At 37.1% G+C, this 14,415-nt stretch overlaps 1 protein-coding gene across 3 annotated transcripts in view; it reads right to left on the bottom strand.

Moving 5' to 3' along the window:
* Positions 1-14,415, bottom strand: part of WASF1 (WAS protein family, member 1) — an 81,888-nt gene that overhangs the window by 26,978 nt on the left and 40,495 nt on the right. For all 3 annotated transcript variants that reach the window (XM_011952798.1, XM_011952797.1, XM_011952796.1), the window contains one exon: positions 5,539-5,699. In XM_011952798.1, the coding sequence (XP_011808188.1) occupies positions 5,539-5,671 (133 nt within the window). In that variant the 5' untranslated portion in view covers positions 5,672-5,699. The remainder of the gene's footprint in view (positions 1-5,538; positions 5,700-14,415) is intronic.

Here is a 14,415-nt window from a genome sequence, read left to right as displayed (position 1 = left end):
AAAAAGAAATAAAACAACAACAAAAAAAGAAAATGTGGTACATATACACCATGGAATACTATGCAGCCCTAAAAAAGGAGGAGTTCATGTCCTTTGCAGGGACATGGATAAAGCTGGAAACCATCATTCTAAACAAACTATCACAAGGTTGGAAAACCATATACCAGATGTTCTCACTCTTAGGTGGGAATTGAACAACGAGAACACACGGACACACAGTAGGGAACATCACACACTGGAGTCTGTCGGAGGGTGGGGGGCTGGGGGAGGGATAGCACTAGGAAAAATACCTAATGTAAATGACAATTTGATGGGTGCAGGAAACCACCATGGCACATGTATACCTAGGTAACAAACCTGCACATCGTGCACATGTACCCTAGAACTTAAAGTATAATAACAAAATAAAAAATAAAGGAGCAAATCTCAGATTTAAAAAAATGGAATCCCTCCCTCCAAAAAAAGAAGACATATAAGAAGTGGTGTCAGAAAACAAATTAACATTAGAGAATTTGTCAAAAGGGTTCCACTTATCCAAGACTACTTTTGATTTATTTTACAACATGAACCCTTCTGTGATACAGGTACCGAAACTAAAGCAAATAAAAGGAGGATTGGTACCATATAAAAACATTTTTAGAGAAATGAAGAAGCAAAAAAATCAGAAATCAAGATGTGCTTTTGTGAAGTTACAACAGTGTGCCCATCTCTACTACTTCTACCTCCTCCACCTCTCTGCCTCTGCTACTCCTGAGACAACAAAACAAACTCCTCCTTTTCCTTCTCCTCTTCGGCCTACTCAATGTGAAGATAATGAGGATGAAGACTTTTATGACTTCCATTTAATGAACAGTAAGTATGTTTTTTCTTATGGTTTTCTTAATAACATATTCCCTTCTCTAGCTTACTTTATTGTAGGAATATAGTATACTACTATACATACAACATAAAATATGCATGTTAAGCAACAGTTTATGCTTTCGGTAAGGCTTCTGGTCAATAGTAGGCTATAGGCAGTTAAGTTTTGGGGGAGTCAAAAGTTATATGCAAATTTCTGGCTTCACTGAGGATCTGTGCCCTTAACCCCTACATTGTTCAAGGGCCAACTGTATTTTAAACTTCAAACCCTAAAGTCACCCAGCCATGACAAAGTAGGGGGAAAAAAAAAGAGATACTGTGGGAAGCCTGCTTTTAAACCTTGTTCTACTACTTCCTGTTAAATGTTAAAATGGAAATTACTTGCTTTATCTATATCTATCCACCTGATGAGGGTTAGAGAAGATTATGATGCAAATGTATATGCAAATAATATGCCTGTCAATCTCAAAGCATTTATATGTAGACTGTAGCATTTATATATATTCAGCATTTGTATTAGCTAGAAATAAATTTTAGGCCAAATGGAAGAACCCAAGATTCATCAAAGACCTAGTAAATGACTTGTCTCAAGTATGCCCAAGATACAGATTCAGAAATTTAGGAGATCTTTTACACTCTCTTGTTACAATTTCTGAAAAAAAAAAAAATCATAAATCTAAAATCACTGTATTCCTCTAGTTGTGTAAGTTCTTATTACTGAAAAGAGCAAAACAAAATAACTGGAAGAAGATCCCTGTCATTACTGAATTCTGAACAGAGGGAGAACCAGACATTTAAACAAATATTTAAAGCAATTTAATAAAGAAGTCCAAATATTTGCTCTATTCACTGTGAGACCTTGGTATCAATTTCCTTATCTGTAAAATACGAATAAAAATATCTGTCTCTAAAAGAAGTAAGCAAAGAGCCTTGAAGTGTACCTGATACAGAGGAGCTCAGTAACAGGCAGCTTTTAGTATAAGGTAACAGCAACACAGCAGAGACAGAAGCACCTCACTTTCAGGTGTCAAAAGTTACTCGGTGATCAAGATACTTTCAGAGACAGTTTCTCTGGCAGATAGGGGACGCAACCCAAATGAAGAAAAAGCAGGTATAAAGTTATTCATTTATTCAACAATTGGTAGGGATACGAATGCTAGGTGTAGATACAGAGATGAAAAAGACTAATCTTGGCAATAAGAACTGACTATACTCAATAAGAGAAAAGCCAGGGGAAGAGATCCCTTAGGTATGCAGAATCCCCATGGTTGTTAATGAAAGGAGTTAGCTAGCTTGCTTTAGGCAGACAGTAAGGGAAGGGTCCCCAGAGACTCTCTGACCCACCCCACAAGTGCTTACACCAGATGCTTTGGGCAGATAAGGGAACTTGCACAGGGGGCTTGCATAAACATGCCCACAGTGAACTAAGGGCCTACATGTGCACTGGGAGAATGTGGTGAAGCCACCAGTAATTTGTGCCTTATACAAATAGGGAACCCAGCCCCATCAGCTTCTATATATATATATGTATGCCCTTGTATTCCACTGTGAGGGGGCAACCTGGAACCTGCTTTCAGGACCCCTCTCTTTGCTGAGAGCTTTCCTTTCTCTTAATAAATTCTACTCCATTCACTCTTCAAGTATCTGTGTGCCTAATTCTTCCTCGTCATGAGACAAGAACCCGGACCAAGCTCAGCTAAGGAGTAAAAAATCTTGCATCATTAAGAAAGCAATAAAATGAGCAAGAGGAAATTGGCACCAAGTGAATTATACATTTGTGGTAATTACCTAATATAAACAGAATTATGTTCTACTAGGAAAAATCTCATAAAAAACAGATGTACTGGCTGGGTATATGGTGGCTCACGCCTGTAATCTCAGCACTTTGGGAGGCCCAGGTGGGCAGATCACTTGAGGCCAGAAGTTCAAGGCCAGCCTGGCCAACATGGCAAAACCCCATTTCTACTAAAAATAACACAAAAATCAGTCAGGCATGATGGCACTCGCCTGTAATCCCAGCTGCTTGGGTGGCTGAGGTACAAGAATTGCTTAAACCTGGGAGGCGGAGGTTGTAGTGAGCCAAGATTGCACCACTGCACTCCAGCCTGGGTGACAGAGCAAGACTCTATTTCAAAAAAATAAAAAAAGGAAGTATATTTTTGTGAGGAAAGGGTCAGGAAGACATCCAGCCCTAAGCCATGTAGATCCCTATAGTTTACTTTCATTGCTATACTCTCAAGCACTTTTGGTACTAATAACAGCACCAAAGTGAAAATCTCCATTATCTAGAAACATTTTGGATAGCCAAGTTTTCTAAGTAATTCAGAGATTATCTAATACATCAATTGTTATTTTAACTATTTTGGATGGAAACTTGTGAAATATATTCTAAGCTTCCCTCTTCTTAAATGGAATATAAAATTAAACACAATTTAATTTTTTCTTAGGGACTCATGGGCATGAATTATGAAAATCAAATATTATCCTAGGCAGAAACAGCCTTGAAATGTATAAAGATATTTGCTTTACATTAAATGGCTTCTTTCCGGTTTTTATGTTGCCTCTTCCCTTATATCACTTTGTCCTTTCCTGTAAACTACCTCCTTTTGGTTGGGTTCAGTGATGCCTCCTTCTAGTATCTCCTGCCATGCTTTCCTCCTTTTATCCTCTGAAGCATAACTGTTTGGAAAGCACATCATCAAATCTGTTTGAACTATCAAAGTAAAAGTAAACAGGTTTTGAGAGAGGGATCAATTGGTTATTTTATGTGCATGGTCTTTAGTGCATGAGTTTATTTATTCTGGCTATCTAGAGGCCTTTTAAATTTAATTCCAGATTCTCAACTATGTCAGGTGGGAAAGGTGCCAGAGAAGTTAATTTCAGGGCGGTAAACTATTGTCACACCTTGCTACAATATTTTATGGGTTTTCTCTTTCTTTTTGAATCTCTACAAACGGCTTAAATGATGCCTTCCAGGTCTCTGATTCTAAAAGTGAAGCCCCCAATATCTAATTTAGTTATATTGCTACTAGGTATTTATAATTTTCAGAGTTTGGCTACAGCATAACCATGTGCCTGCTGATAGATGTTGCTTATATAGACTATACAGACTTAAAAATTCCTTAACTTTTCATCTTTAAGTTTTGTAACAAATGGGTTAGTACTGCAAATTATCACCCTTAATCATAATATTAGTTCTAAATTCTATATTGGGTATATACCTAAAATAAGATGCCTGTACTGGATCCAGAATTCATCTTAATTTTAAGAAATACTAAAATTACTAATGCCATTTCTATGTTCTTAACATGTATTTTAATATCAACATGCTTATATACTTATGTATGTACATAATGTATATAAAACAAATTTTATATGACATGTTATATTTGAATCAATCCATGCTAGGTAACAAAAAATCTGCAAAAATCTTTAAACAATATAGTTAATCATATTTAATCTAGGAACTCTAACACTTTTTTAAAATTAATCTCAGGTAAATAATACAATATTTTAGTGATTCACTAAACTGAAAAAAATAACCACTGAATGGAAGAAGGAATACACTTAAAACAAAATTCAAATAAAATAGCCTTTTATTTATTCTTACTATTTCACAGGTAGTGCAAAAAATTAGTACTCTCACAGAGAATATTCAAATTTAACTTTTTATGTTGCTCTCACTACAGATGTATGCCTAAACTTTCTTACTGGAATGAAATTAGATTAACAACCTCTTGTGCTAAGTACTTAATTATAAAAGAAAGGACAAAAGTTGAAAGGAAAAGAAAAGCCAAGCCTGCTTATCAGAATTTATATGGCTGATGAGATAAATCTAGGACCACTTGGTAGATATTATCTCTGCCAAGAACACCTTGCTTTACCTTTAAAATGAAATTCAATGTCTTATGAAAAAACTAATCCTTCAACGCAAAAGACAGACCAGATTTGTTTTTTAAATTTTCTGATTAAACTTAGATTAGAAAATAATTTGTTTAATTCCTTAACCAAGTTGCTCTATTCTGTAAATTTGTAATGAGAACATATTGCCTGTCTCCTTTTCTCTAATCTGCCTCTTTCACTGGCCTTTATTCTCTGGCCAACCTGCTTGACTTCTGCCAGAGGCCAAGTTCACTTGCTGTTTTCACACCACACTGCATATCAGATTCCTGACTTATATCCTAACGTCTCTTAGACAACCACTTGACTTGCCTACTCCTCTGACTAGTAATGACCCCATACCTTTCACTTTAGATCTTTGCTAATATAAAAACATTTCCCTAAACTGATTAAATATCTATATAAGGAGATGGATACTAGTGTTTGAAAACACAAATAGTTGAGGCCTTTAAACAGAGTAAATAGTGATAATAACCAAGCAAAAGTACAACTCTGGTCCTTTCACAGATTATATATTTTTAAAACAATCTCAATAATTTTAATTCATCATGTGATACTGTTTCTAGAGATTCTGTCCGTATTTTCCTTTCCCAGAAGAAACATCATGCAGAAGAAGAAGAAAGTATTCTAAAACTCAATAATCATACTCATTTGACTTTATTTTTCAGGATTTTGTACTCTTCTCACCAAACCACACTCCCAAATTAATCAGAAGCACAACTTCTTAATACTCTAAAGCATTCTGGTTTGTGAGTATATTTTTAATTGATATATACTTACTTAGGCTACTTAGTTGTCTAATTATATTTGCCAAGGAAATATTGGTTACACATTCCAGTTCATTCTTAATACCTCTAGGCAGTGCTGTGTGGCACAAGTGCCTAGGATCGATGTTTCTTTTCACTAGTGGCATCCTGAGATTAACCTTTGTGCCAGTTCACCTGTAGGAAATCAAAAATAAATGAACAATATTAAATTTCAGCCAACACAGAATGAGACTCTATTTTTCACACTGAAGAATAAAGCACCGTTGACCCTTGAACAACATGGGTTTGAACTGCATGGGTCCACTTACAGGTGGATTTTCTTCCCTCTCTGCCTCCCCTGAGACAGCAGGACAAACACCTCCTCTTCCTCCTCAGTCTACTCAATGTGAAAATGACAAGGATGAAGACCTTTATGATGACCCACTTCCACTTAACAGTTAATGTACTTTATCTTATGATTTTTTAAATAACATTTTCTTTTCTCTGGTTTATTTTTCTGTAAGAATGCAGCATATAATACATATACAAAATATGTCAAACAACAGTTTATGTTCTTGGTAAGGCTTCTGGTCAACAGTAGGCTATAAGTAGTTAAGTTTTTGGAAAGTCAGAAGTTATACACAGATTTTCGGCAATGCAGAGGGTTGGTGCCCCTAACCTCTGGGTTGTTCAAGGGCCGACCGTCTTTGCTTGTATGAAGACAGTAAAAATGAAATTACCCAACTAAAATAATCAAAATTGATTTAACTTTCAATTAGAATGTCAACATTATACAAAACAGTTTTTAAAAACTTGCTTTCAATGTCAGCTGCTACATGGTGAATTTACAATCATCATCACTATTATTCTCCTAAAAACACTGTTTTTATTTACTGTAAGAGGGATTTTGTTCTAGAGAGTTAGTGTGAGATGTTCTCTCTAAGGAAGTGCATAAAAGGATTAAGGAAGCTGTGAGAGTAACATCAAATTTACATTATCATATAAAATGTATAGGTGTTCAACAGCTCAGATCAAATACTCCAAGTAGCCCTGCACTTGAAATCTTATCGGAATCTACCAAATCTTTATTTAACTGATCAAAAAGTTCAACCGTCTTTGAATTACAGGCTGCTCTCACTTCGCATGCTTTCCATATGCATAAATTTGAGTGACTCGAGTTTAGTTAAGTAACAATACTGCCCAACACCATGATTCAAATTTCACTTACTACAGTATATTAACTGTGAGTAATTGCACAAATACAAACTTCATTTCTAGTACTCTAGTCCAGCACTCCCCAAACCCCGGGGCTGCAGACCAGTAAAGGTAGTCTGTCAGGAACAGTGGCCTGTCAGGAACCGGGCTGTACAGCAGGAGGTGAGAGGTGGGTGAGCAAGCATTACTGCCTGAGTTCCACCTCCTGTCAGATCAGTGGCGGCATTAGATTCTCATAGGAGCAGGAGGCCTATTGTGAACGGCACATGCAAGAGATCTAGGTTGCACGCTCCTTATGAGAATCTAATTAATGCATAATGCCTGACAATCTGAGGTGGTACAGTTTCATCTTGAAACCATCCCCCACTACACATAACCCCGTCCCCGACCCGTGGAAAAATGGTCTTCCATGAAACTAGTCCCTTGTGCCAAAAACAAGGAGACTGCGGCTCTAGTCCACAAATCACTGTTAACAAGAGCTGTACCTCATGATCAGTGACCAATCACCACTTCTTTCAAAGTCAGCAGATGACTGGTTACACCTCATCTGTTAGTCAATTCACCCACAGACAGCAAAGCATGCATCTGTTGCCTTCTTGCCTTCCAGTGCTAAATCTACATGAAATTTTACTAAATAGGTAGATGAAAGCGGGAATTGGCCAACAAAGATAGAAGTGCAGCAAAAAACAAAAAACAAAAGAAATGATGACACTGGAAATGAAATTCAAATCCAACATAAGTGTAGTAACAGAGAAGCAGCTAACTGTGGAAATGTTGCCACTGCCACTGTTCGAGAGCTTCTAGATATGCAGCCTGAGGAACTTAGTGAAGGTAAATCTACAGACATAAATGAGGAGTGTGGCTGTGACAAAAAGAAGGAATATGTTCCAAAGGAAGTGACACTAGCAAAAAAACCTTCATATTTAGGAAACTCTTGGAGCTACTTCGTGACAGTGAAAGCGCAAAAGATAAAATGTTGGAAGCTAATCCTAATTTAAAAGAAAGGAGTATGACAATTTGCCAAGGCACAGAAAAGATGCTCACTCTGCTAGTTCTGCTATTGTAGGTTACACAACAAGAACTGCTCAAACTGCCTTTGATAAGTGTTTTTTACAAAGAAATAAAACACTAATTATAATTGACTCCAATATCTTAAATGACATTGTGCTAAATAAACACTTAAATTTCCCTATACATTTAAACAACAAAGTAAGAGGTTTTACTGTCTTGACAAAAATTTTTAGAGTGTACATAAAACATTGTAATTTTCCCCATTTTTATTAAGATGGTTTTGCATGGTTTCAACTTATACTGTCATTTTTTACAGTCCTGAACTACTGTGCAAAGTGAGAAACGAATGATTGTACTTATCTATCAGTGAACAATGGTTACCAAAGGAAACAATTTATTAATTACTGAGCTTTAATGACTAACAAATGAGAAGTTTGGGATAAACCTAATTGCGGGCCGGGCGCGGTGGCTCATGCCTGTAATCCCAGCACTTTGGGAGGCCGAGGTGGGCAGATCACCTGAGGTCGGGAGTTCGAGACCAGCCTGACCAACATGGAGAAATCTGTCTTTACTAAAAATACAAAATTGGCCGGGCGTGGTGACACATGCCTATAATCCCAGCTACTAGGGAGGCTGAGGCAGGAGAATCGCTTGAACCTGGGAGGTGGAGGTTGCAGTGAGCCGAGATCGTGCCACTGCACTCCAGCCCTGGGCAACAAGAGTGAAACTCTGTCTCAAAAAACAAACAAAAAGAAGTCTAATTGCAGTTAAGTGTTACTCATCAACATGCTTTAAAAAACTTTTGCATAAATTTGTTTCCTCTGATCTATTTGTTAAGCAATCTCTCTATATTTTTAATCCATTCTAAAACTGCAACATGAAATGTAGAGAAAAAAAGCATACAAAATTGTACACCTCAAAAATTAAACCAAACTCTCATGTAACCCCATTAAGAAATAAAACATTGCCTGTACCAATTGCCAGAACCCTTCCACTTTGGTCCTCTTCCCAATCATCCTTGCTTACCTCCCCAAGACAGGTAACCTTTATTCTTTTTATAAAAAGCATTTCTTTGTTTTTTTTATTTTCACAACTTACACAGGCAACTTTAAACACTATAGTTTTGTTTCGACAGCTTTTTGAAGTTTAAATAGACTAATATACATATTATTTTAAACCTTGCCTTTTTCATTCCACATTGTAACATTCATCCATATTGCTCTGTGCAGGTTGCTCATTTTCATTGCTGTATAATAGTCCACTATATGACATTACAATTTATTTACCCATTCTAATGTTAATGAGTTGTTTCCAGTTTGAAGCTATTATGAAGAGCACTATACTGATCATTCACGTACATGTGTCTTAGTGTACACATTTCTATTGTGAATATACTTTAGGACAAGAATAGCCAAGTTAAGGATACACACAACTTCATCTTTAGGAAATGATACCAAACTGTTCCAGAGACTGTACCAACACGTTACTTTCAGCAGTTAAGAGGCTGCTGCTGCTCCACATCCTCATAACACTTGACACTGTCAGTTTTTAAATTCTAGCTGTTCTTGAGGGTATGTTGTGGCCATTTGTTATAGTTTTAATTTGTGTTTCCCAATTATTGAATTTAAGTGCCTTTTCATGTTTCTTGATCTTTTGGATTTTTCTCTTAGGAAGTGGCTGTTCAATCCTCTTGTCCATTTTTGGCCATTTGTTGTGTTAGGGCTGATTTGTAGAAACACTAGATATGAACCATTTGAAGGTTGTATGTGATGCAAATCTCTTCTTTCACTTGCTATTCCACTTTCTTGGTGATGTCTTTTAATGAACAGAAGTTTTTACACTCAATGTGGTAAGGATATTCTCAATCTTTTCAAGTTTAGAACAAAAGCATAGTTTCTAAAATCTTTTTCTACACCAAGATCATAAATATGACCTTTCGCTTTATCTCTTAGCTTTGTTTTGCTAATACTTTTAATCTATAATTGATGTGGAATTACTTTTGTGAATGGTGTGATGTAGCAGTTAGGTTTCTTATATACTATCTCAGCACCACTCATTGAAAAGCCTAGTATTTCTGCTCTGCAGTGGCACTTTTGTCATAAATCAAGTTTCTATGTATTTTTAAATTAGATTTTGAGCTATGTACTATTCCATTGCTCTTTCTGACTAACCTAGAGCTAATGACAAACTGACTTAATCAGGCTTTATATTGTTTTTTTTTTTTTTTTTTTTTTTTAAGAGACAGAGCCTCGCTCTGTTGCTCAGGCTGGAGTACAGTAGTGTAATCTTGGTTCACTGCAACCTTTGACTCCTGGGTTCAAGCGATTCTCCTGCCTCAGCCTCCTGAGTAGCTGGGACTACAGGCATGTGCCACAACACCCAGCTATTTTTTTGTATTTTTAGGAGATGGGGTTTTGTCATGTTGTCCAGGCTGGACTCAAACTCCTGAGCTCAGACAATCGACCTGCCTCAGACTCCCAAAGTGCTAGAATTATAGGCTTGAGCCACTGCGCCTGGCTTATAGTAAGTCTTGATACATAATAGAGCAAGCTTTCCAATCTTGTTCTCCAAAAATGTTCTGTTTATTCTTGACACTGTGTATTTCCATGTAAATTTTTAGAATAAGATTATCAAGTCACACATAACACACACACACACATACACACATCTCTAACTATTGGGAATTTGACTAGAGCTATATTAAACCTATCATATTGGGACATACTGATATTTATCATTTCTTTCTATCCATAAACATAATATATTGCTCCAACTATTTCAGGATTTTTAAAAGTCTCTTAATGTTTTATAGTTTTCTAAGGAGAAGTCTTATAAATCCTTATTTATTTGTATGTAGATGTCTTTATAACACTGGAACCACAATATATATTGTTGTATTATATAGAAAATAAATGGACTTTTTAATATTGACCCTATATCCTGAGACTTTCCTAATCTCTAACCTATCTGCAATTATTTTGGATTTTAAAATGCACACAATCATATGTGAATAGTGACTATTTCCTCCATTCTAATCCATCTTACATCTTTTCTTTTTCTTGCCTTACCACACTAGCTATAATCTTTAAAACAATGTGAAATATATATTCCATATACATAAGGATGATGGCAAACATCCTCGTCTTTTTCAACTCAAGTGGAAAAGCCTTCAACATTTCACAAGGGTCTGTAATACGGATTTTTTGTGGTTATTTTGTTTTATAGATACCTTTTAATAGATAAAGGAAGTTCCTTTATTATTATTTTAATAGGTTTTTTGGGGAACAGGTGGTATTTGGTTGCATGTATAAGTTCTTTAGTGGTGATTTTTGAGATTTTGGTGCACCCATCACCCAAGCAGGGAACACTGTACCCAACAGGTAGTCTTTTATGCCTCACCATCCTCTCACCCTTTCCCCCAAGTCCCCAAAGTCCATTGTATCATTCTTATGCCTTTGCATCCTCATAGCTTACAGTAACAGTCTCCAATTCCATCCAGCTTGCTATGAATGTCATTATTTCGTTCTTTTTTATGGCTGTGTAGTATCCCATGGTGTGTGCATTCCATGGTGTGTATATATACATACACATACACACCATGGAATATATGGTGTATATACCATGTATACATATACACACACACACACACGCACACACACACACACACACCATGGGATACCAAACATCGTGTGTTCTCACTCACTCTTCTTTATCCACTTGTTGACTGATGGGCATTTGGGCTGGTTCCATATTTTTGCAATTACAAATTGTGTTGCTATATACATGCTATATACATTCATATTTTTGCAGTTACAAATTATGCTATATACATGCTATATACGTCCATATTTTTGCGATTACAAATTGTGCTGCTATAAACATGCAAGCGCAAGTATCTTTTTTGTATAATGACTTCTTTGTATAATGACTTCTTCTGGGTAGATATCCAATAGTGGGACCGCTGGGTCAAATGGTAGATCTACCCTTAGTTCTTTAAGTAATCTCCACACTGTTGTCCGTAGTGTTTGTACTAGTTTACATTCCCACCAGCAGTGTGAAAATGCTCCTTTTTCACCACATCCACAACAACAGCTATTGTTTTTTGATTTTTTTAATCATGGCCATTCTTGCAGGAGCAAGGTGGTATCACATTGTAGTTTTGATTTGCATTTCCCTGATTATTAGTGATGGTGACCATTTTTTCACGTTTTTGGCCACTTGTATATCTTCTTTGGAGAATTGTCTATTGATGTCCTTAGATTACTTTCTGATGGGATTTTTTTTCTTACTGATTTTTGTTTGAGTTCCTTGTAGATTCTGGATATTAATCCATTGTCAGATGTACAGACTGTGAAGATTTTCTCCTACTCTGTGGGTTGTCTGTTTACTCTGCTGCGGTGTAGGAGCTTTTTATTTTAAGTCTTATCTATTTATCTTTGTTTTTGTTGCATTTGTTTTTGGGTTCTTGGTCAGCAAGTGTTTGCCTAAGCCAATGTCTAGAAGAGTTTTTCCAACGTTATCTCCCAGAATTTTTATGTTTTTTTTTTTGAGATGGAATCTCGCTCTGTTGCCCAGGGTGGAGTGCAGTGACATGATCTCAGCTCACTGCAACCTCCACCTCCCGGGTTCAAGCGATCCTCCTGCCTCAGCCTCCTGAGCAGCTGGGAATACAGGTGCACGCCACCACGCCCAGCTAATTTTGTATATTTAGTAGAGATGGGGTTTCATCATGTTGGTCAGGCTGGGTCTCAACTCTGGACTTCAGGTGATCCACCCGCCTCGGCCTCCCAAAGTGCTGGGATTACAGGCATATGCCACCATGCTTGGCCTTGGGTTGATCTTTTTATAAGGTGAGAGATGAGGATCCAGTTTCATTCCTCTACATGTGGCTTGGCGATTATCCCAGCACCATTTGTTGAACAGGGTGTCCTTTCCCCGCTTTATGTTTTAATTTGTTTTGTCGAACATCAGTTGACTGTAAGTATCTGGCTTTATTTCTGGGTTCTCTAATCTGTTCCACTGTTATCATGTGCTTTTTTTTTTTTTTGAGATGGAGTTTCGCACTTGTTGCCCAGGCTGGAGTGCAGTGGCGTGATCTCAGCTCACAGCAACCTTTGCCTCCTAGGTTTAAGTGATTCTCCTGCCTCAGCCTCCTGAGCAGCTGGGATTACAGGTGCCCACCCCCATGCCTGGCTAATTTTTTTTTTTTTTTTTTTTAGTAGAGACAAGGTTTCACCCTGTTGTTCAGGCTGGTCTCAAACTCCTGACCTCAGGTGATCTGCCCGCCTCAACCTTCCAAAGTGCAGGGATTACAGATGTGAGCCACCGCACCTGGCCTATGTGCCTATTTTTATACCAGTACCATGCTGTTTTGGTGAGTATGGCCTTATAGTATAGTCTGAAGTAAGGTAATGTGATGCCTCCAGATTTGTTCTTTTTGCTTAGTCTGGCTTTAGTTATGCAGGCCCTTTTGTGGTTCCATATGAATTTGGGAGTTTTTTTCTAGTTCTGTGAAAAATGACGGCAGTATTTTGATGGAAATTGCATTTTGTAGATTGCTTTTGGCAGCATGGTCATTTTCACAGTACTGATTCTACCCACCCATGAGCATGTGATGTGTTTCCATTTTGTTTGTGTTTTCTATGATTTCTTTCAGCAGTGTTTTGTAGTTTTCCTTGTAGAGGTCTTTCCACCTCCTTGGTTAGGTATATTTCTAAGTATTTCTAAGTATTTTATTTGTAGCAGCTATTTTAAAAGGGGTTAGTTTCTGGATTTGATTCTCAGCTTGGTCACTATTGGCATATAGCAGTGCTACTAATTTGTGCACATTAATTTTGTATCCTGAAACTTTGCTGAATTCATTTATCAGTTCTAGCTTTTTGGATGACTCTTTAGGGTTTTCTAGGTATATGATCATAACATTGGTGAACAGCGACAGTTTGACTTCCTCTTTACTGATCTTCTGGATGCCCTTTCTTTCTTGTCGGATTGCTCTGGCTAGGACTAAGGAAGTTCCTATTACTAGCTGCCCAATATTTTAAAAAATCATGCTATCAAATGTTTGTCCTACATTTATTATGATAATCATGTGACTCTTACTCTGTTAGTGTAGTGAATTATATTGACTGTGGGTTTTTTTTGTTGTTGTTGTTGGTAAACAACCCCGCATCCTTGGAATAAACCTAATTGGATGAGATGTATGTGGTAGGGAGAATAATGGTCTCCCAAAGCTACCCATGATCTTATTCCCCTGAATCTATGAATATTTATATTATATGGCAAAGGGCTTAGAATTAAGGTAGTCGATGGAATTAAGATTTCTAATCAGCTGACCTCAAAATAGGAAGATTATCTGTTTTTTATTGATTACTGGATTTAGTTTTGGTTTGTCATCACTTTTTGGCCTTTTGGTTAAGATCAAGTACAGTTTTGGTTTGTTAATATGATTAGTTTTTTGCATTTACATTCATGAGAGAAAACAGTCCATTATCTTTTTTATTTTTTATTTCTTTGAGACGGAGTCTCGCTCTGTTGCCCAGGCTGGAGTGAAGTGGCGCAATCTCAGCTTACTGTAAGCTCCGCCTCCAGGGTTCACACCATTCTCCTGCCTCAGCCTCCCAAGTAGCTGGGACTACAGGCGCCCACCACCATGCCCGGCTAATTTTTTTGTATTTTTTAGTAGAGA

Source organism: Colobus angolensis, unplaced genomic scaffold (genome assembly GCF_000951035.1).
Source record: "Colobus angolensis palliatus isolate OR3802 unplaced genomic scaffold, Cang.pa_1.0 Scaffold35, whole genome shotgun sequence".
In the NCBI taxonomy this organism is placed as follows: Eukaryota; Metazoa; Chordata; class Mammalia; order Primates; family Cercopithecidae; genus Colobus; species Colobus angolensis.
This window is presented reverse-complemented; position numbering and strand designations above follow the sequence as displayed.